This window comes from Mya arenaria, chromosome 7 (assembly GCF_026914265.1).
Source record: "Mya arenaria isolate MELC-2E11 chromosome 7, ASM2691426v1".
Lineage (NCBI taxonomy): Eukaryota > Metazoa > Mollusca > Bivalvia > Myida > Myidae > Mya > Mya arenaria.
This window is the reverse complement of record NC_069128.1, coordinates 26627667-26652793: the sequence shown is the minus strand read 5'-3', so window position 1 is coordinate 26652793 and position 25127 is coordinate 26627667. Positions and strand designations below refer to the sequence as shown.

The 25127-nt window shown below is 36.1% G+C and overlaps 1 protein-coding gene across 1 annotated transcript; it reads right to left on the bottom strand.

Annotated features, from left to right (window-relative positions):
• Window positions 1–3577: 3577 nt before the first annotated feature.
• LOC128239793 (zinc finger protein 271-like) lies at window positions 3578–14371 on the bottom strand. The gene is made up of 9 exons (XM_052956227.1): window positions 14303–14371; window positions 12564–12647; window positions 11233–11370; window positions 10073–10562; window positions 8808–8858; window positions 8146–8234; window positions 6473–6651; window positions 4730–4844; window positions 3578–4028 (listed from the first exon to the last, which is right to left on the bottom strand). The coding sequence occupies exons 1-9, from the start codon at window positions 14309–14311 to the stop codon at window positions 3588–3590; spliced, it is 1596 nt and encodes a 531-aa protein (XP_052812187.1). The 5' UTR covers window positions 14312–14371; the 3' UTR covers window positions 3578–3587.
• Window positions 14372–25127: the final 10756 nt, after the last annotated feature.

Below are 25127 nucleotides of genomic sequence, written 5' to 3'. Positions count from 1 at the left end.
ACAGAAAAGTTAACAAAAGTAAACATCTAGTTTTCAATTTTTAATATGCATTTTGATAAGCCATTTTTTGCTGATCTGCTCTTTAAAGTTAACAACAGGCATTACATTTCCTGATTTTTTTTAATACATTATCTAACAAAAAAAGTTACATGTCATACATAGAATTCATAAAAACAAAATCATTATCACTGTGCATATGTTTTACACTGATACATTATTTAGTAACAAATAACATGTATACTACAAGAACTCCTTATCAAATTATAAAAATACATAAATGTTCTTTTTAATGTTAAATGGCTCTAAAAGCTGATAATTGTAAATTCTGAAAAATAGGCAGAGTCTGATTGAGTATGAGGTATTAATCCCCAAAGCAGGGTAAAGGGTATAGACTCTTGAGAAATTGTTTTGAAGACCATTTATATTCATTTCAAAGTACTGGCTACAGTTATTGATACAAATGTCTGGGCTAAAACTAATCTTTACAACTGTCCAATAGCCTCAAGTCCAAGCTCAAAATCCTGATTTCAGTATTAACCCTGAACTTTGAATCCCTGTATCTTCTATACCCAAAATCATTCTGCTTGAAAACAAAAAATAAGACAAAATAACATGAAATAAGATGAAAAAAACATAATAAGTGACTACTAGTTCTTCTAAACAAGCATGCAGTAGTATTTAGATTTTCAAAAAAACATCTTATTTAGTTAGCATAGATTAGGTTAGTTAGTATTTTATAACTTAATATGTGAAGAATAGCAAGACAGAATCTAGTCACAAAAAAATATACAGTGATGTTCTATTTACTTTATTTAGACTTGTAGGTAAAGGGACGGTAATCCTAAATAATATACAGCCATGTTCTTTTTAAATCATTCTAGTTGTAGGTAAAGGGACGGTAATCCTAATTTATATACAGCAATATTCAATTTTATTTCAGTTGGAGCTACTTGGCTATTTCCTATAAAAAACAACCTTAGATGCATCAGGAAGCTTTACAATGTAAGAATTCTTTACATTTAACTACGCTTCAAGAAGTTCACGTTATAATTTCAATTTAACATTTAAACCAAAGGACTTTACTCTGAAGAATAGTATTTTTTCTGTAATGACTCACTTAACTGGGAATCAATTTAAAATTTGTAAAGCAATTACACATAAATCACTTCATTAAATCTATTTTATTATTAATTTTACAAGCTACTTCTACTGATGCACCCAAAAGCATTTGAGGTTGTTTTCTATGGAATGGCCAAGGAGTTCTGAATGATTTAATTTTTAATAGTTTTAATCTGTTAATATACAGTGACATTCTGTTTAATTTATATTAGTTATAGATAAAGGGAGGTCAATCCTAATTGTTTATAACTTGCAAACCAAGTATCAGGTGTAAGAGTTCAGTACCTTGTCTTGTGTAACAATAACCAAGACAGAATCCAAAGTCACAACTGAGAAAATTTCATTTCATTCATTAATTAAAGGGACTTGACACCAAATTAAATCATCAAGGCAGTGCCTTTCAAAATGCTTCTTATTTTAGGAATATGTTAAAAAAAACACTTAATTATTAGAGCGTTTGTTGTTTGCGTATTTTAGTTTTAGCCTTTTTTAACATAAGGCGCCTTTTTAAAGACACTGCCTTGATGTTTTCAATGACTTTTTATAATTTAACACAATAAATAAATTTATACCTGTCAGGTACAGAGCAAGGTGCTTGTCTATGAATCCAAAATGCATATGATTCTAACTCAGCTACCACAAATTTCCACTTCTGTATGAAGTCCTATACTTGATTCAATCTGACTGCATAGATCTTAAGTCAGAAGTTAAAAACCTGAACTAGGCTTATTTAATATAGTAAATTCAATATCAGATACCATTCAATTCACTAATCCAACCGAAGTCTTTCTCAAAGTCTTGTGTGACCATGATTTTTGAAGTCACTTTTGGTTTCCTCAAGAAGTCAGTCTATTTTGTGTTGTTATTTTAATTTTCTTTTCAACTTTTATACAGACATCGGGCATCCGTACAGGCAGTTTAAGTAGAAAAGTGTTAATTTCGCCTGGTTCTTGAGGGATAATGTTGTCAAAGCATAGTTTGAGCAAAAACTTTCAGGTCATTGCTCAGATGGTATTGAGACTTGTATTTCCTAAAGGTAAACTCCTTTTCTCTTCAAAATAGAATAGTTAGAAATGAAGAAGCTTCTTTAATATGGCGGACTGCATCATCAAACGGTAAGAAATACACAGTTAATAAACCAGACGAACATGAAATGAGGGAAAACTGTACAGGCAAGTTTATAAATATCAGAGATTGGTGGCCGGTGGATAACAATCACATATTAGCTTATCACAATGCTTTTTGGTTTGACTTAAACATGGGGGAGTTTTCACGCCATTTTAGTGAAATTAACGGTAAGATGGTCGCAACCAACAAAATTCCATGGAACCAGGTTTCAACAACAAGTTAACCACAGGAGTAACCAGGATCATGCCTTTTTATTTCAATATTTTATTAGCAGTTGGAGATATACAGGAAATTAATTGATTGTCAGACACATCATTAATCTACGAATAACAGTAATAATGAAACTAAATTTGGTAATGGTAAAGAAGTGATGTAAACAAACTTTTATCTATATTAATTTTGGCCATCTGGATAATATAATAAAAATTTTTTTTTCCTTTTTAACTATTTAACAAATATGAACACTTTAAGCAATTTATAAACATTGATTAGTTGTAAATAATCGTTAAGAGCCTTTAAATGAGACATGATGTTCATTGCTGTAGTGAAATATAGATTTCAAATCATATACATACATAATGCAAATTTTGTCCAACAAAATCAAATATAGGTAATGTTTATCATTTCTGATCTAGCCATAAGATCATGTTTACCCATTCCTGATTTAAAGCTGTACTCTAACAGATTGACAGTTTTTACATTTTTCTTTATCTCAGAATCAGCTGATTTTAGCCTGAATGCCATTAATTAAGTCATACAACTCACTTTAAAACAGATCTAAATTCTTGAGAAAAATTGATTTCCTTAAAGGTGCACTCTCTCAGAACATTTTGACAACTTTTTTATGTTTTGTCTTGGAACAAGCCATTTTTTGCGAGTCAAGGGAAACTAGTTGTATAAGACTCTCAGATATTTATATTTATTTTAAGTTTTAAAAAATCGGTAACGGTTTAAGCCATAAAACATTAATTTTAGAATGGATATAGGAAAATCTACGATCTGATTTTTGTCAGCAATCATAAATCATTGGTTTGCAGATATTTAAGCAAAAATTTGCTCTTTCCGTACAAAAAAAAATTAAAAAGTTGGAAAAATGGTATATCTGTGAGAGTTCAACTTTAAAGCATTTATAAGTAACTCTTTAAGCCATAAAACATCAATTTTCGAAATGTTTATATGAAAAACTGAAAACTGATCTTTTGTCAGCAGTCTTATATCACTGGCTTCAAGATTTTTTCACAACAATTGGCAAAAATGAGACAAAAAATAAAAAAATGTTGTCAAAACGGTCATCCTGTGAGAGTACAGCTTTAAGGAATAAAAGTGTATGTTTGTTTTTTTTATCTCTGCTCGTACTCAATTTTAAATCCCTCGTGCACTCTCAAATGTCGCTGTAGACATACTTTCTGTGAGAAGGTCCTTCTACAAATGTAACAGTAAAACGGCTTCTCCTTTGTATGCACATTCATGTGGGCCACTAGATTATGTTTTAAGCTAAATGCCTTATTACAAGCACTGCACGTGAAATCACGGCGGCCATTATGGATCAGCATATGTCTCTGCAGTTTGGCTCGTTCGCAGAATGCTTTACCGCATACAGAGCACTTGTAGCTTTTATCAGAATGGTAATACTGCTGGTGCCTCCGCAGTTGGCCTCGGTCACAAAACTCCTTGTTACACACGAAGCAGATCAAGCGGAGCGCCTGGCCGGGGATGTAGTGCTCCTTGGCTATCTCGTGGTCATCAAGGTGCGATATGAAGTGCTTACGGAGTTGAAATACCTGCAAAATAAGGTGTTAAACCAGTTACTCAATGTTCCATGGTGCAAAAGTCCATGTTCCTGTGTTTCTGTTTCAATCAAACAAGGGCTTAGTTTACCACATGTTATTTGGATATCTTGAAATAGTTTTCTAGTAATGGCCAATGTTCAAGTTATTGCACACAGAGAATGACGACGCAGTTGATGATACTCTATGAGGTTATTAAAATACCTAACAAAAATTGATTGAAAATCAGTGAGGCTAACTTTCTGAAAGTGGCCCTAACATTAAACTAAAAACAACATGTACCATGTTCTCAGCTGTCTTTCCATGACATGTTTGAAATAGAAATTATACTAGACAGCATATTCAATTTTTTTATTTATGGCAAATGTTTTATTGTCTTCGCAGCTGTAACTCAAATTCACATCATATTCAGAACTTTATATTTATTTAAGTTAACTGATTTTAAACATATGATAAACAGGGAATAATATGTTAGTTTGTTGATTCGTGAGTTTGTATCTTCCAATGTTTTTTTGGCCCCATGTAGAGTTTGCCATGCACAAGGCTACTGTGGGATAAGGTAAATTTGTCTTAGTGGTTGTTTCTAATGATAACATCATGCAATATTTTAGAGATTGAACAGGTACATGTACTAAATAAAACAGGTTTGGTAGATCAGTTATCCTATACCTGTAAGCAGATAAACACAACCTTACCAGGAATGGGCACATGTCACATGTGTATGTGGCGAGCTTGTCGTGAATTCGAAGGTGGCATTTGTAGTTGTTGAATCCTGAGAAAGTGTCGGAGCATATACAGCACTTGAACACCCTGGAATTAACATGCAACATATCACGGCTACATCAATTAGACAAACAGATATTGTTAAGGACTACAATCAAATTTGATCTGCTCGAACTCGCATGGCTAGATGTTCATTTTAGCTCAATCTTTGAACAAAGGATCTTTGTTTGTTTATAAAATCATAATGATATGTATACAGTATTAATATAAAATAACATCTGCATGTCTCGATTTCAACTGTTTTTCATTCTATTAGACTTTTTCTAGTCAATCATATCGAGTTCCAGCTAATGTGATCTGGCAATTTTCTAACTTTAGCTGCAATTAAAAAAAATTGAATTCATCCACACAAGAAAGTGCTTGAAACCAATTAGCAACAAAATACAATGAGCGCCATTTCAGATATCAAATTTTATAGGTATTTAAGCATTTTCCAAAAATAGTGGAATCTACAGGGACAAGCCCAGTAGCCCATAATCTAACAATGACCCTTTTTAGAGGGACACGTGTCAAGCCTTAGAGACACAATGAAGTCACATAACAACAATGACAAACATTGAAATATCTTTATAAGTGAATGTTTGGACTATGACCTGGAAATGGTCAGCATAGAAAATATGATTTTTTAAGTATTATTTCATGTTTAAAGCTACACTTTCAAAGATTGTTTTGAAAACTTTTTTTATTTTTTTTTGTCTTCGACTGAGCCAACTTTATAAGACTGATGACAGAAGAGCAGATAGCAGTTTTCATAATAATGTTCGAAAATTTATGTTTTCGGGCTAAAAGCATTACTTACTTTTAAGAAAAATTTCCAGCTGTTAACCAAACAATTGAGATCTGTCCTATTGTGAGGCAACTTACATGCATATGACTTAATTGAAGGCATTGATGCCAAAATCAACTGATTCTGAGACAAAACAATAAAAAGTCAGAACTGTCAATCTGTGAGAGGGCAGCTTTGAAATGTATCTTAGTTTTAATAGTTTTTATTGCCTCCAATTGTGAACGTTTCCATTTCCGATGCAGTTGGATGAAAATTAATCTTTTTTTCACCGTACATGAAGCCGAAGGGGTAAATCTGCCATGCTTCACATATGCATTATTGCCATTGACAGCAAATTCACAAAGCTTCAGGCTTCTGAGTTTTGGCAATTGTTATGAAAACTCAAGACAACAACATCTGGGCCTGTATATAATATTGGTCTTATCCTTAGACATGCCTCAATGATTCCATTCAGCCTATTGGTCAGCTAAATATACAGGCCAATCAAAACAGTTAGAGTTTCTAATCTTAATTTCAAGTTCAATCAGGAAAAGTTGCTTATATAATACCATCCCTGGCCTCAATTTCTCAAAACATCCCTTTGAGGATCAAGCTCAGCAAACTATTTTTGGATTTGGTATTATTTGTGTAATTATCTCTAAACAAACGGTTTTAAGACTTGTGATGGAAATACTACTTGAGCTCAATAAGAAAAACTACTTTTTGTTTTATAAAATCATATAAAGTAAGTAGTTTTGCTAAATCAAATAAAATACTTAAGTGAGTTACGCTTAAGAATTTTTGAGAAATGGGGCTATTAAAAGACACTAACTGGATTTTTTCTTCAAAAAACAAACAAACAATCTAACAGCTTGAATCGTGTACCCACCTTCTATCTATATGAAGCTGTTTGTGTTTCTCCAGGTCGAGCGGTTCACTGAAGGAGACCTGACACGTGCTACACTTGAACATGCTCACCCCGAGATTCTCATTGTGAGTGATCCGATGTTTGTACAGCTCTGTTATCTTCACAAAGAATGCCTTGCAGATGATGCACATATGACCTTGCTGTAAAAAGATAGATAAACAAATTGCATAAGCTTACTAAATTACTTAGTACTGGTATAAGTTTGTAGGCTTAAAGGGACTAGACACCAGATGAAACCACTACAAGAAAAGAAGAAAATAGTCAAATGTATCTTATGCAGTGATTGCATATTTTTCCAATTTGAAATTGGACAGACAGAGTCTGTCTACCTCATAAATCCCAGTAAAAAAATTAAAACTAGCTTCGGTATATGTATCTGTACTTATCACGTGACTTGCACATGCTAAATATACTCACTTTTAATCATGCAAAAATTATGTATTTTCCACCTCATTCTAGCTCATATTGACAATGCTAGGCTTGTTTTGTGCAAAAAATGCATTTGCCATTTCGGGACCATCTTGTGTCTTTAAAAAAGGTTTCAATTCAACCCGAAATCAGGACTTTTTCCTAATTCTGATTCTCAAGAATTTTCTTGGAATATTGTAAAAGGTTCAAGTCATTTTGAATATACAAGGATGTTTATCTATGTAATGTCTTTTTTTGATCTGACAAAGTTTTATTTGAAATTCTATTTCATTACAATCTTATGATGTTGATTCCCTTTCTCCAGTTTTCTTTGTAACATACAGGTTGCCGTTGTAACAAAGCCGTTCTTTTGCCTTGGTTACACTCCTGTTTCTGTTGTTACACCACACTTGGTTACACCCGAAATCACCTTTGTTTACATCCCTCCAACCATCAATGTTTCCCATCATATTATTTTTCAATTTTGTCGCCATTATAACTTCTCCCATTATTGTGTTTTCACAAGCGCTTGCCCTAAAAAAAGCCCATCGTTCTGGGATAAAGTTTGACTGACATCCAATATGTCTACGACTGCTTATAGAAACCTATGATTTTTCTAAAATATCAAACAATTTTTCACAAATTACTTGCTTGTTTACATTGGTTGTGACCCGTGGCGACCTATGTGAGAAGCTCTTTAGGTCACCCTGTAAATATGATATTATTTTACACTTTCTTTGTTCAGTGTGTGTATACCATACATGTGATAAATTGCATCATATATGCTAGGTCGGAAGGTAACATTTTGCTTAAAATGAAGACTTAAATCAAAGACAACTTTATGCCGCTTAAAGAGCCCCGCCTTTGTTTAATTACCGAAGTTTGATAAGGTGATTAGTTTCATCATTAGTTTTCTTAAAACACTTCGACAAACGTGTTAACAAAATTATGTTTTGACAGTGCTCCTTCAAACAGCCGTTTTGTGAAAAGATTTGTCGAAGTGTATTAAGAAACTAAACTCTCAATCAAACTCTGGTAAAAGTACGAAGGCGGGGCTCCGTATACGGCATAGACTGCGCTAAGTTTCATTTAAAATGGTGACGAAATAGTGAAGTTATTTTTGTTTAAACATTTGGCCATTCCAACGTAGCATTTATGACAAAATTTATCAACTGGTATACACACACTGTTGTTGCAAATTCTAAATGATAATAAATAAAACAAACCTTTCTTGGTTCAATGACAAGAACATTTGTGGGCATTTCTTCCAGCCTCTTTTTGTTTATGGCTGTCAGGGACTGCTCTCTGGCGGACCCTGTAATGTCAAGCAACAGTTACGTGAGATTGGAATGGTGGAATAGAGGTCTGCCTTTTACCAAAAAGGTAGTGGGTTCAATCCCTACTAAGCTTACTTTTTATGCCTACTCAAAATGAACATCACTTGTTTCTCATCAGGAAACAAACATGAGGGTGATTTTGTATGATATCGACAAAATTGAGCTAATAAGAAACTAGCTTAAATAATAAACAAATCCACCAATATACATCAAAATTTGCTGCCTAGCAAAAAGGCAGCCAAATTTCCCCAAAACATCTTAGATCTGTTCCATTAAAGGACAATCAATTTGAATAGAGAAATAGGTCAATTTGAAACTTCTAGATTGGTTTATACTATAGTTTAATATTAAGACGTGGTATTTTTTTGGTCTACTTTTAGGGTTAAATTTCATTTGAATGTAGAAGACATGTATTTTGTAACTTATCTTTTAGTTGGTGTGATCTGATTCCCCCAAATTTAGGATATACATTTACGATTCTTGTTTCCCCAATCAAAATGCAAAGGCACCATGAATATTTGAATAAAAACTCCCTGCTGTGTTCCACCGACCTTGCAGGGATACATTGATCATCTCTCCAGTCGCATCTAGAGCTTGATCCCCTAGAAAACAGTAGTTTAATGAATAAAACTAATCAACCATAGATTATATGTGAAAATATGTAATATTTTGTTATGTATACTAAAAAACAACATCACCAAATGGCTGCCATTTTCCATGATGGTAGCCATTCAGACATCATAACAGATACAGAATGAGTCTAAATAGTTAAATAAGTTTTAAATAGCTTGCAATATAACATCACAGTCAACACATGTACCAAATTTCATGCTTTTCCCAATTTTTTATGTTTTGAACAACAGTCATGACAATGAAAACTTGCTCAGATTGTCTTTAAAAAATATACAACTTATCAAATGAACTTTTGGTTTCGTTTTCAGTGTTTTTTCCCCTCACCCTTTTTGGAGCAGAATTTTGGCCCCCATTCCCCTTCTGAAAAAACATATATTTTAACCCTACCCAGGTAGTAATTTTGGAGGATGAGAAGCATAGTCTTCTAAACATTTAGTGAATGCAGCAATATAGTGCCATTCATGGTATAAGGTTTGTTTAAAAAAAGGTTTGAAAACAAGCTGGACATTATATGAATCATTTTCCCTTTTTTTTGCCAGAATGAGTTTTTCCCTATTTTCGCTAACCACCATTCCCTTGAAAGTTAAAAAAAAACACTTGTTGAAAACTTCTCATTTATATGTGAACACACACAATTTGTATAAGAAACAATGCAACTTGGACCAAAAACAGACACTGAGAGGAATTAACTGGTACCGTAGTCAAGTTTAGATAAATTCCTAAAAAAAATATAATTTGACAGTGTTATTTTCAAAAAAATCATCAAACAAAGTAGAATTGTAAATTTCATCAGGATGAGGAACAACTAGAAATCCCTTATAAATATCCAGCCACGCAAAAGACTTAGATTTAACCAGACACATTCTCATCTTAGATCAAATTAAATAAAATTTTACCAGACCCATTGCAGTCATCGAAAATTAGACTTTTGGATCAACAAGCCCAAATTATTATACTATTGCTTGGCATCAAATTTTTTAACAAGCCCTGCTATATAAAATTCAAAATTTGAGCAAGCCCGAAAGATTTTTAACCAGTGCAGGGCTTGCGGGCTTGTGCTAATTTCGACCACTGCCATTGAAATTTCACCAGTGCAATACTAGGCTGGTGGGTCAGTCAAATTTTGCTAACTCTGGAAGGATTTCAATGTAAACCTAAGGAGTAAATCAGAAGCTTCTTTTACCCGAGACTGTTATCACCTCTCCATCCTTCACGTAATTATTGCCCACACACACATCTGTGGCGATTGTTCCATTCATTGGCACGTTTTCTGATTGTGCAGACACTATAACATTGTCCCCCCCTCCGTACGGCATTTCGATAACAACCGTGTTCGAGCCCCCATCTTCTTCCACCACTTGTTCATACGTAGAATGTATCAGGTTTTGAACAGAAGTTTCCATCTCAGAGTGCTGTTTCACCACTTCTTTTTCACTACCTAAACCTGTTAACATCTGTCTGAGTGTTATGGTATTTCCAATATCACCAGAAAACCCCTGAGAAAGGATATGCCCACTTGGATATGACGACACATTGTCCTGTTCAGATTTTCCTGTAATAATCACCAGGTCTTCAGGCAGCTCTTGCTTGTCCCCAACATCGTTATATTCCATTACTTCAATTCTTGCTCTCTGCCTTATCCTGCCAGGATCTTTGTTTCCAAGCTCACTGTGCTGCAATAAAATTATTAAGCATTGGTAAAAAAATGTCCATGTACAATATTATATGTGTTGTTACTATGCCAGTGGTCAAAATAAGCAATCAAACCTTTACGCTAATTTTTTTTATGTAAATCATGTTGAAGTATATTATTTAAAATCAAAGAAACAGAACTGTTAATTTTTTTATCATACAGTAAAACTGCAGTCAGTCAAACAGGCGGTCATTAGAGAACTGGTCAGTCAAGGTTGAAGCTAAGTTCTGACCATTATTCCTTAACATAAGGAAAATATTAAACATGAGCATTTTCAACAACCCATTTGATACACAATTGTTGGCGACGTAAGCAAATAGTATGACAACTTTAAACTTTGAAAATACATTTCATAACAGCTTTAAATGGAAATTTGGGTTGTTTGGATCACTCTAGCTCGGACCATGGCGTCAACTACCGATAGCAGTTTTACTGTACAGGAATTTAATTGTTATGATTTGAATATCTACATCTTTACAGACATGCCATTATTTTTAACATGTTAATATGTATAAATTTAATGACACGCTTGCTTAGCTCTACTTTATCATTGAGATTTTACAAACCATGTTTAAACAATAACTTGCGTATGGGCATCCCATTTACCGGTTATTTCACATCAAAACTGAATTTATCTTTCACACAAATACCTGTTCACTTGGCATAGAAACAATCATAGGAATGTCTCCACTGTGGGAAACATCTACACCCTCCTCATGTAATGCTTCTGACGTTATGGATACATCGGAATGGCCACTAGCAGCCATGCTGATCATCAGTTCAGCAGCCTATAGGAAAAAAGTTGATATACCGGGGTAACTCCTAACTTCGATGTTGTATGATTATTGTCATTTGTAACTTATCTGAACTTGAAAAGATTTAAAAGGAATTGAATGAACCACAACTCTTTTACCTGTTGTCACCAAATTGCCTCCTTTGATTTGAAAGAAAGTACTGAAGCATATTATATTGAATAAAATGTTTTGGATGAAATTTCATTCAGTGGAAATATATAAGTTCTTACATATATATACATACATATATTGACATTATCACATATCATTGATCAATGTAATAAAAACATCAAAGTCAATTAACACAGACCGTTAACACAGGAGTTATGGCCTTCAAGTACTTCCCCTGTTATTCGGGGAGGTGTGAAGGACTAACACTGTATGTGTAATACAATTTCCACATTTTTTACAGACCTTTTTGTTTAGGACCTTGAATTGAAAAAAATGGACAAGTTCGGGCCGATTTGTTAGCCATTTTCAGATACTGAAATCGGTCTGGCAAGTCAAATCGGACCAGACAGGACAATTGTCAATTGAAGAAGCCTTGAACATAAACATAAATTTAAAGGAATTTCTGCAACAAGGATATTTTTTAAAATCTTGTTCAATTACATGTTTAAGAATAAGAACTCCATCACAACAAAATGTAACATAAGCAAATTAATGCACTTGACAAAGTGTAAAATACTTTTTGCCAAAACAAAATAGAATGAATAAAAGGCCTATGTGGACAGAAAGCCATTAAGCATTTGGGCCTACATGGACAGATAGCCATTAAGCATTTGGGCCTACATGGACAGATAGCCATTAAGCATTTGGGCCTACATGAACAGATAGCCTTTATAATCTAACATAAATTTATGACAACCTTCCAATGAAATTTTGAAATACATGTATTGATCGCTACAATGCACTTTCAGTAGTCAAAAAGGCAGCACAGCATTCGCCGTTGTGCCGTGTTCAAAACACCTAACCGAAACACTATCATTTTACAAACAATTCCAGTAGCTTGCGGTTCTTTTCCCCCCATTTTACTTTTTCCCAAAGGGTTAAAATTTGCTACAGCATTTGTTTTGCAACAAGTAAGGATAGAGTGAAAATTTGACAGGGTTTATAAATTGTGACCCAAGTGATTTGTGAACAATTGTGAAAATTTAGCCCCCATGAAATTAAACACACTACAGTACCTGGATCCTGCCATCAGACAGTGCAGCCTCTTGTGAAGAAAACACAACCTCCTCCTCACCAGCAACATTGGGGTACACCAACTCCTGAAAAAAAAATACATTGTGTTATAGGTATCAGTTAGTATGTGAAATATTGTTCTATTTAATATATGCAAACTGTATAAGGGTTTCCGAGCTACATACATCTGGTAGTATTGAACTTGCTTAAGGATCAGTTGGTGCATTAAGACCAGTGTCTATGCATTTTTACAAAAACTTTCATCACATAACTTATATTATTCAAAACTACATCTAACAATACACATAACTTATATTATTCAAAACTACATCTAACAAGCACAACAATCTTACAGGGCTGTCCAAACAGTAGCAGAAATCTGTCAAAACTCAAACATACTTAAAATGCCATTGAATGCAAATTTTTGAGTATTCTCTTCCAATGCAAAGGAGCATCACAATCCAGTCCATAACAATTTTTAGGGTAGGTGAAACTTGTCAAACCAGCAAAAATGCTCAATCTGGCAAACACAATTAAGCAAAAATAAAAACAAAAGAAGTAACATTTTATGCCTTGTTTACCAAGAAGCAACAAACTGGGAGTTTTGACGCACTCATACAAATTGCATTGTGAAAAAGCATTTACAGAGAAAACACTCAAAAGACTTACGCAAAGTGGGCTTTATAAATGCACTGGGCAGCTCAATATTGCCTGATTGGGCAAGTTTCAACAGCCTGTTTCTGCTCATACTGTTTGGACTTACGAATTAGATTATTGTGCTTGATAGATATATTTTGTAATATTCTTTAAACTGATATTGGGCCTTTATTGGCTTTTGCATACATATGGATTCACATTTTTATTAAGTTCATAATGCTTGAACATTTTTTATCTACCCCGGCCTAGAGGTTTAGGAACAGGTGCATCAGAGAAGTAGCCGCCAAGCCCCAATATTTTGATAACTAGCAGCTCCACAAAAAATACATAATATATTGTAGAGCTCTGCAGTTTCCTGACTTGGATGCTTTTAAGTGATTGAATGGTGTATAATGCAACAGTCAAATGCAGTGGTTTGTCTTCGCAACAAAAATAGCTGGGGATGGGCCTTACTTTACAACTGACTGGTGCATAAGTCAATGTTAAGTGCCTTCTGACAAACCTTTGCAATACGATTTGACAATATTGTAGGGGAAGCCTGATTAATACTTTTAAAATTTCCAATGACATGATAAACAGCAACAATAGTGCATCCTATGCACCAATCAATTGTAGCCACGGCCCCCCAGGTCCGGGGAATAGCGAGGACTTTGACTTTCGGTTCAGCCAACCCCGACTAAAATCTCCACCCTGCAAGGTCGAACAGATCTTAAAATCCCCACCAGATGCTCCTGCATCCCTGGGACCCCAGGGAAGGACTATTCCCCACTAAATTTAAAGCAAAGACAAAACCACCGCATTCACCAAACACTGCGGGGCACCTGAAAGGTAAAAACACGGCCCATTTCCCCGGTATACCCCCGGACCTGGGGGGGGGGCGTGGTTACAATTGACTGATGCACTACTACATTCTGAAGCCTGTGGGGTCCAGGGTACCGGAGTCCAGTCAACTTTTTCACCGGAACAACAACCACAATTATGAGTTGTCATAGTTAACAAGCAAATAATGTCAGCAGGATACAAAGTCAACGGAAAAATAAGGATGACATGATAAATCATGGACTTGATTCAACTTCAAAATTACCTGGTCCATGATTTTTAGTTTCGCAAATGGCGAATCAATGGCGTTACTGCAAATGGCGATGTCGTCGGATCTACTTTCTTGCTGGTTTTCTCTTTTTGATTGGCTTAGAAAATGGCGGGTAAAATTAATGCTCATTTGGTGAAGAACGAGTGCAATGAATACACACTTGGATGTTACGTTTGCTACTATCAACCTGCTAAACTAATCAACTAAATATTTTGTTGAAAAGGGAAGTTTTAAATTTATTTAATTCAATGTTTCCATATTGTGGTTTATTCATGATTATGTATGGCAATAAATGGCTAAGGGAGGTAACATAGTTCAAGCTTTCTACTAAAATACGGAACGGGAAAAAAGGAACGGAAACAAAACGGCAGTGGTTGGCTACCAGACAATACTATCACATCACAGGCCATTGATCTATTTTAAAGGCCTTGTTTTAGGTATGTTTGGCATGATAATCCCCTGCTGTGCATCTTCTGCTGATTAGACTGGTGTCACAGTAGGGGCCAATTTCCCGTGTATTCGTTTATTGGCTCAGTTTAGGGTCCATTTGGATAATAAAAATCTCTAGAGATCTAATAAGGAGATCAATGCAGGTAGATTAAGATCAATACACATAAGTGGTGCTGTTCCCGTTTTTTTGTTGTTGTTTATTTTTTATTTAGTTATTATATTTTTTTTTATTTTTTTTTATTTATTTATTTATTTATTTATTTTTTTTTTTTTTTTTGGGGGGGGGGGGTAACTTATAGAAGGCTTAAACTAGGCCTTTAAGGTAGCACACCCGTAATGGACACTATTTCAAACTATGATTAGCTTGATTATTTCTTGATGTGTATCATTTCTTGAATTCAATAACAATATTTAAAAGAAATTTACCGTCAAAAAAACATTTTTTATTTAAATTTCAAATACCCTACCCCCATTTCAGAATTGTCGATAAAAACGACATCAGCCGAGAGACAAGAAAAATCCTTCATTTCATTTATTTTTCAACATTTGTGTAATAATCTGGTATCAGAGAAACAAGAAATATATTTGCGTTCAGAAATAATACATAATTGAACACATCACCAACCAAGATGATCATACTTAGTCCAAGTCCGGGTTCCAAGTCCTCATTTTTGAGAAAAAAAGGGTCCGGCATATTATACAAATTATTTTTATATGTTTTGTTAGGAGAATGTCTATTGTTTATGAAAAGTGCCTCTTGCGAATTTGCTAAATTCAAGATGGCGTTCAAAATGGCCGCCAAAGTTTGTAATATGAGAAATAATCAAATAATAGGTTGTTAAGATATTTTGAAAGTAAATATTAAAACCAAATCACTTTTAAATATATACATACACTCACTTCTGTTCAGATTTATGTTTGTTTACATTTTAAATTTTCAAGGTCAAGGTCATTTTAGAGGTCAAAATGCTTCCATCTGTATCAACATGTTCTTTGGAGATGTGGCTGTCGAGGGGACAAGGGCCAGCAACACTATCTGTCTTTCTCATGCCATTTTTGCTGGAGTCACAGTTTTTTTGAAAGATCTGATATATGGCTGTAATTTCTCGAAACTTCTTAAGTCCTTATAACAGGATTAAGCTAAGCTCACTATTTTTGTTTTTCAATAATTTGCGTAACTTCTTTAAGAGTTGTTATACTTTTGATAGGAATTATCTTTATGATAATCACAATAAACCCTTTTTCATTCATCCAAATTTGATTTAAGTACGTATTTCCGCTTATTGAAATAAGCTTCTTAGCCCGTTAAGCTTAAGGAGTTCGGAGAAATTAAACCATGAGCTGACAAGCTGCAGAAGCTATGACCTTTTAAAAGAACAAAAACTATGCAATTTATTGTTTCTTAAGTAAATAAAAAAAGTATGTGTCTAAGTTCTAGATCATCTGGGTTTTCATTGCTTTCAAACTTGAAACACTTACTCACTATCATGAGGTAATTGTGTCGTACAAGTAACATGACTCTGCCGAGTCTGGCTTTCATTTTGTAAGACTTGGAGCCTTGTTTAGACTTAAAAATTTTGAAGTCTTGGTTAAGTTTTCTGTTGAGGTCACCTTTTCTTAAAGTATCAAAGTTATGTCTCGCAAACTTGGAACTTTTAATATCATAAGTTGAATGTGAAGTGCAAGAAACAAAACTCTGGCTTTCATTTTGTAAGAGTTATCAGCCTTTTTGGGACTTACAAATTGACTAAAACAAAAAACAGATGCGCTGTATGCACCTGCTCTTGTTTTAATGGCGTCAGTGTTGCATGCATGCCATCGCCTTCGCCATGACCCAAGGTAGTTTTTGTGTGCAAATTCATATCCCCACAACTACTGAAGGTATTCACTTGAAATCTGAGATGTGTCTTTGGTACATAATGCAAGGTCACTGGCAAAAGGCCATTACCCTGACTTGCATTTAAGATGAATTTTTACTTATAAAATCACGGTGAAGTCTTTTTCTTGCAACTTCTTATGTCCACAACTACTGAGGGTATTCAGTTGAAACCTCACATGAGTCTTGGGGTTATAATTTAAGGTCATATGCCAAACCCCACAACCCTGACCAGCATTTTAGCAGAAGTATGCCTCTTTTGGTACTTTGAAAATTCCCGTGCAAAATCATATCTCTGTAACCACTGAAGGTATCTGCTTGAAACTTAACACATGTATTTGGAGTCATAATGTAAGGTCATATGCCAAACTCAATAACTCTGACCAGCATTTTACCAGAATTATGCCCCTTTATGAATAACCACTTTATCTATTGTATTATAACTTTACACTAGCCTACCTAGTAATACAAACAACTAATTCAAGCATGATAATTGCAGCTACATAGAAATAGCGGCAATAATTGAGCATGACGTCTGTCTTGTGGCGCTCTTGTAAACAATAGTGTAAAATATTCATATATTTTTGACAATTTCCTTTGTATATTGAGCATTTTCATGGGCATCGGGGTGTGTCTCATGTATTGCATGTTTATATCACTGTTGATGTCATAGGTTTTGCATTTTGCTTTAAAATTATGTGCCATTCTGATTGTATTTATTGATCTGTATGAGACATAGTTGTGTGACTCATATTTTGTAAATAGCTTCTTACTCTTAAATGTGTGAGATTCATGTGTGTTCCATAAATATATTCACTAGTCATTTCATAAACATTTGTGTGCATCTTGTATGTAATTATTATTATAAAAAATGCAGAGTGTCCCTCGCATCCCATTACATGTCATGTCCTGTCTCATTACTTGTCTTGTCGCGTCCCATTACTTGTCTTGTCGTGTCTCATTACTTGTATTGTCGCGTCCCATTACTTGTCTTGTCGTGTCTCATTACTTGTCTTGTCGCGTCCCATTACTTGTCATGTCGTGTCTCATTACTTGTCGTGTCACGTCCCATTACTTGTCATGTCGTATCTCATTACTTGTCGTGTCGCGTCCCATTACTTGTCATGTCGTATCTCATTACTTGTCGTGTCGCGTCCCATTACTTGTCATGTCGTGTCTCATTACTTGTCGTGTCACGTCCCATTACTTGTCATGTCGTGTCTCATTACTTGTCGTGTCACGTCCCATTACTTGTCATGTCGTTTCTCATTACTTGTCGTGTCGCGTCCCATAACTTGTCATGTCGTATCTCATTACTTGTCGTGTCACGTCCCATTACTTGTCATGTCACGTCCCATTACTTGTCATGTCGCATCCCATTACTTGTTGTACCAGGTCCCATTACTTGTTGTACCGCGTCCCATTACTGGTCATGTCGTGTCTCATTACTTGTCGTGTCGCATCCCATTACTTGTCATGTCGTGTCTCATTACTTGTCGTGTCACGTCCCATTACTTGTCATGTCGTGTCTCATTACTTGTCGTGTCACGTCCCATTACATGTCATGTCACGTCCCATTACTTGTCTTGTCGTGTCTCATTACTTGTATTGTCGCGTCCCATTACTTGTCTTGTCGTGTCTCATTACTTGTCTTGTCGCGTCCCATTACTTGTCATGTCGTGTCTCATTACTTGTCTTGTCGCGTCCCATTACTTGTCATGTCGTGTCTCATTACTTGTCGTGTCACGTCCCATTACTTGTCATGTCGTATCTCATTACTTGTCGTGTCGCGTCCCATTACTTGTCATGTCGTATCTCATTACTTGTCTTGTCGCGTCCCATTACTTGTCATGTCGTGTCTCATTACTTGTCATGTCGCGTCCCATTACTTGTCGTGTCACGTCCCATTACTTGTCATGTCGCATCCCATTACTTGTTGTACCGGGTCTCATTACTTGTCGTACCGCGTCCCATTACTTGTCATGTCGTGTCTCATTACTTGTCATGTCGCGTCCCATTACTTGTCATGTCGCGTCTCATTACTTGTCGTGTCGCGTCCCATTACTTGTCGTGTCACGTCCCATTACTTGTCATGTCGCATCCCATTACTTGTCATGTCGCATCCCATTACTTGTCATGTCGCATCCCATTACTTGTCATGTCACGTCCCATTACTTGTCTTGTCGTGTCTCATTACTTGTCTTGTCGCGTCCCATTACTTGTCTTGTCGTGTCTCATTACTTGTATTGTCGCTTCCCATTACTTGTCTTGTCGTATCTCATTACTTGTCTTGTCGCGTCCCATTACTTGTCATGTCGTGTCTCATTACTTGTCGTGTCGCGTCCCATTACTTGTCATGTCACGTCCCATTACTTGTCATGTCGCATCCCATTACTTGTCATGTCGCATCCCATTACTTGTCATGTCGCATCCCATTACTTGTCATGTCGCATCCCATTACTTGTTGTACCAGGTCCCATTACTTGTTGTACCAGGTCCCATTACTTGTCATGTCGTGTCTCATTACTTGTCATGTCGCGTCCCATTACTTGTCATGTCGCATCCCATTACTTGTCATGTCGCATCCCATTACTTGTTGTACCGGGTCTCATTACTTGTCGTACCGTGTCCCATTACTTGTCATGTCGTGTCTCATTACTTGTCATGTCGCGTCCCATTACTTGTCATGTCGTGTCTCATTACTTGTCGTGTCGCGTCCCATTACTTGTCGTGTCACGTCCCATTACTTGTCATGTCGCATCCCATTACTTGTCATGTCGCATCCCATTACTTGTCATGTCGCATCCCATTACTTGTCATGTCGCATCCCATTACTTGTTGTACCAGGTCCCATTACTTGTTGTACCAGGTCCCATTACTTGTCATGTCGTGTCTCATTACTTGTCGTGTCGCGTCCCATTACTTGTAATGTCGTGTCTCATTACTTGTCGTGTCACGTCCCATTACTTGTCATGTCGTGTCTCATTACTTGTCGTGTCACGTCCCATTACTTGTCATGTCACGTCCCATTACTTGTCATGTCGCATCCCATTACTTGTTGTACCGGGTCCCATTACTTGTCGTACCGCGTCCCATTACTTGTCATGTCGTGTCTCATTACTTGTCATGTCGCGTCCCATTACTTGTCATGTCGTGTCTCATTACTTGTCGTGTCGCGTCCCATTACTTCTCGTGTCACGTCCCATTACTTGTCATGTTGCACCCCATTACTTGTCGTACCGGGCCCCTTTACTTGTCGTACCAAGTTCCATTACTTGTCGTGTCACATTCCATTACTTGTCATGTTGCGTCCCATTACTTGTCGTGCCACGTCCCATTACTTGTCGTGCCACGTCCCATTTCTTGTCGTGCCGAGTCTCATTGTCTTGTCGCATCCCATTACTGGTCATGTCGAGTCTCATTACTTGCCATGTCGCGTCCCATTACTTGTCATCTCGTGTCTCATTACTTGTCATGTCGCGTCCCATTACTTGTCATGTCGCATCCCATTATTTGTCTTGTCGCATCCCATTACTCGTTGTGCCGCGTCCCATTACTTGTCGTACCGCGTCCCATTACTTGTCGTGTCGCATCCCATTACTTGTAATGTCGCGTCCCGTTACTTGTCGTACCGCGTCCATTACTTTTCTTGTCGCGTCCCATTACTTGTCGTGCCACGTCCCATTACTTGTCATGTCACGTCCCATTACTTGTCGTGTCGCGTCCCATTACTTGTCATGTCGCGTCCTATTACTTGTCATGTCGCGTCCCATTACTTGTCATGTCGCGTCCCATTACTTGTCACGTCGTGTCTCATTACTTGTTGTGTCACGTTCCATTACTTGTCATGTCGAGTCCCATTACTTGTCATGTTGCATCCCATTACTTGTTTTGCTGGGTTCCATTACTTGTCGTACCGCTGCCCATTACTTGTCTTGGTGCGTCCCATTACTTGTTGTGCCGCATCAGATTGCTTGTCTTATCGAGTCCCATTAGTTGTCTTGTCGCGTCCCATTACTTGTCATGTCGCATCCCATTACTTGTCATGTCACGTCCCATTACTTGTCATGTCGCATCCCATTACTTGTCATGTTGCGTCCCATTACTTGTCATGTCGCGTCTCATTTCTTTTCATAGGCATTGTTGCTTGTCGTGTCACATTCCATTACTTGTCTTGCCGCGTCCCATTACTTGTGTTGTCGCGTCCCATTACGTGTCCTGCCGCGTCCCATTACTTGTCTTGTCGCGTCCCATTACTTGTTGTGCCACGTCCCATTACTTGTCGTACAGCGTCCCATTTCTTTTCTTGTCGCGTCCCATTACTTGTCCTGTCGCGTCCCATTACTTGTCATGTCGCGTCCCATTACTTGTCGTGCCGCGTCCCATTACTTGTCTTGCCGCGTCCCATTACTTGTCATGTCGCGTCCCATTACTTGCCGTCCCGCGTCCCATTACTTGTCCTGCCGCGTCCCATTACTTGTCACGTCGCGTCCCACTACTTGTCTTGTCACGTCCCATTACTTGTCTTGCCGCGTCTCAGCAAATACATCATGTATTGCATTGGTATGTGAGTTATCTAACCTGCATGTATTTAATTAATGAAGTTTTAAAACACAATTTAAATATAATGCAAATACAACATTAATCTATCAGCAACTACTTGATGTATTGCATTTAGAATTTACACAGTGATAAATGATCAATTTATTGAAGTGTTTCTGCTGTAGCATTTGTTCTAAGGCAAAATGCGAAACAGATAAACTTTGCTAAGTTGTTAATACAGTGAACAGATGCCAAACCAACCATTCATCATTTATACAAAATGTTCGTTACTATCCCCCCCGCCCCTTCGAAGAAGAGGGGTATATTGCTTTGCACATGTCGGTCCGTCGGTAGACCAAAGCTTGTCCAAGTGATAACTCAACAATATCTGGACGTATGGTCATCAAACTTGACATGAAGGTTGGGTCTGACCAGTAGATGACCCCTATTGACTTTGGGGGTCATCTGGTCAAGGTCAAGGTCACAGTAACCTTTAACGCATAAAAGTTAACAAATCTTCTCCCAGTGAAATCTCAACAATGCCTGAATCTATGATCATCAAACTTGACATGGAAGCTGGGCCTGACCAGGAGATAACCCTTATTGATCTTAGGAGTCATTGGGTCAAAGATCAAGTTCACAGTGACTTTGAATGTGAAAATGTTTCAAATGTTAATTCGACAATGCCTGCACCCATGGCCCTCAAACTTGTCTTGGAGTTGTGTCTGACCTGTAGATGACCCCTTATGATTTTAGGGGTCATCGGGTTAAAGGTCAAGGTTACAGTGACCTTGAACGAAAAAAGCTTGTCTGTGTGATAACTTGTCAATGCCTGCACCCATGGTCCTTAAACTTGACATTTATATTTTTGGTGACCAGCTGATGACTCCTATGGGTTTTGAGGTCGTAGAGTCAAAGGTCATGGTCAAAACACACTCTATCCTCAAACATTGAATGGTCATAACCTTAAAACTGCCTCAACGGCATCCAATGTCAGTGACAAATCAGCTGTCATTTCGGTCCATGCATATTTCATACAATTGTCCATATAATCCTGACAACATGGCGCTCAGGGGGGGGGGGGGGGCATAATGTTTGACAAACATCTTTTGTAAAAACTATTTTTACATTAAATGCAGTCCTGTGTCAATATAATTAATGTCAAATACTGTTGTTTATTTTCCAATTCAGCCATTAACTGTCAAATGAATAGTTTACAAAGAAAATCATTAAGAGTGAAATTTAAATATAAAATGACTATTTTGGTACATTCCAATTAAAAACAATAATCAAACTAAACATTTTTTCAACATGACAAGTGGTATTTATTATTTCTTTTATATAACACTCCCCATTAGTATGATAATTTGAATTGCAAGAAAAAGATCTAAGATATCAAATTTGATGGATAATATAATAATTAACAATAATCATTTTTTATTTAACCCTATCAATACAAGATAGGACGTTGACAATTAAGCCCTCTGGGAGCAGCAATTTGAAACGTTTTCTATTCCTCTCATGAACTTTTAAGTTCCTGTTTGTGGTGTTTCCTAAAACAGGAGTCTGTCAGATGAACTTGGTCATCAAGTGGCTAGTACCGCTACACTCTGAAGAATAGTAAAATGAATATTTTAAATCATAACAATCGTATATGTGCGTTTAAATAGGCATTTGAACATATTTTAAAGGTAGATGAATGATATTTTGCCAATGAAGGGAACGCCCCTTTAAAACACCATGAAAACTGACCTATATAAGTTACAAGAACTGGAATGTCAAAACATGATTTTAATGCAACAGAATGCAATTTGGTCTCTATAGTACTCAAATGTTCAAATTTAAACTATTTAATAAGCAATAAAGCAGAAGTATAAAAATCCATGCTTTACATTTGAATGTTCCTGTAAAACTTTCCCTTAAGTGGAGTATTCAAGACAATTTGACATCAGGCAGTCAAACAGACTTACAAACAGATATTCAACATATTACCCATAACATGTGATAGGGTAGGCATTCTTAATAATTCCTATTAAGTATTGCTCTCACTTTATTTTATGATATTTATGTTCATTGTTATTAATGAAGGTTGAATTATGAAGAAGCCAATTATTATATATATAAATATAAATGTATTTTCTTTTATTCAAATGACTGTACTGAGTATACTGCTATATTTACTGAAATATGTTTTCAATTTCACAATATAGTTTTGTTAACAATCTAACCTGATAATGCTATGTATATCCTTACTGCTCGTGAAGTATTAGATCTGGTGTTGGTTCCATTCCCTGCTGTAGCAGACATGTGTAGAACTTATCAACACTGGTTCTTCTGACTTTGGATGGTAAAACCACTCAACTGAAACATACATTTATTATATACAATAAGAGATAAATAATGTATCTGTCTTTTTATCTATAACATGTTATTTGCAGGATACAGTTAGGTCTCAAATCACAAATAGCTTACATTTAGTCATTTATATCACGCACGCAAGCACGCACGCACGCACGCACGCACGCACCCACACACACACACGCACACACACACACACTTCTTTATGTGTTTTCAATAATATAATTACATACTACTGAACAGTAGCAATTATCCTCCTGTGTGCCTCAACCAGGGTGTATTGAAAGAAAGTTGGAGAAATAGACTTTAGAATGGGTAAGATTCCTTGAAAATGACGTCATAGCTGTCAACTTCTCAATGTTTACACGCGGTTTAGTTTGATTGTAAATATGTGGAAATGAAACAAAATATGTTTAAAGCGAGGGTATATCTATACACAGTAAGGGCGAGACCTGCAAGCAATTGTTGGTCTCGACCCAGAGTCGTGACTAGTGTAAGATTATGGAATAATACGCACACAATAACAAGGTAAATATCGTTCTCAAAATGCAGCTTGTTGTCACTGTTTTTGTTTCAAGATTCCTTGGATAAGTTTTATGCATAAATTGGGTCACAAATAAGAAATTGTTTTTTTCTTACCTCTAAATTCATCACTGTCATGGATATCGATGTGATACCATTTGTTTTTTATTTAGGCAGAGTCCATGTGTCTGTAAAATCGTTGAAATAAGTTTGGAATCGAGCTTGTTTATGTCTGGTCCGCCATCTTTGTTTTGGATAAGTCAGTTAACCATACTCCCAGTGGTCGGTTAAATATTGTCCAAAAGTTAGCCGAATCACGCGCTGGTTAGGATAACTTATTTTTTATACAATCGGTTTACGGATAACTTGACCAAACCAGGGAGATAACCAAAAGATAACCGCTGGTTAGGACTTATCCACGTTTATACAATTGGCTGATGTTGATGACAGGATTGTCATTTTTTTAAGATTAGGCCACGAGTTGTAGAAAGGTTTGAGAGACGCATTTACGTTCCGATCTTACCATGTTTATATACCTTCCAGTTTCAATGGCTAGGTCGTGTGACGAAAGTCTAAATTTTGCTATATAGCTATTCTTTATTTATTTTCATTAACACAGTTTAGATATTTTTCAAACTGAAAGTCATGCTTAAACCTTGCGCATGATGATAGTCTACTCGAGTTGTTAATGTTTGAATACCAAGTTTGCTTATATATATCGACGATGCGTAAATATATATTATATGCTAGGTAATTATGGACATTGATTTATAATTTTACATACAACTTACGTATATTTGTAAATGTGAATATGAATGTTTTTATAGGTGATCGGTTGCTTTCTGAAATAAACTTTGGATTGTCATATTTGTTTGTTTATCTGTATTTGTCAATCTATTTTAATTGAAAGGTTCAGTGAAAGTTCGCCACTTTCACGTTGCCAATTAAATGTTGTCAGTATAATGTCTGTTTCTTTTGTGATATACCGCCGATAATTACGGGTACAATTATAACTAATAAACACTGATCAAGGCAACAGAAATTGCCAGTTTTAAACATCAGTTTGCAAGA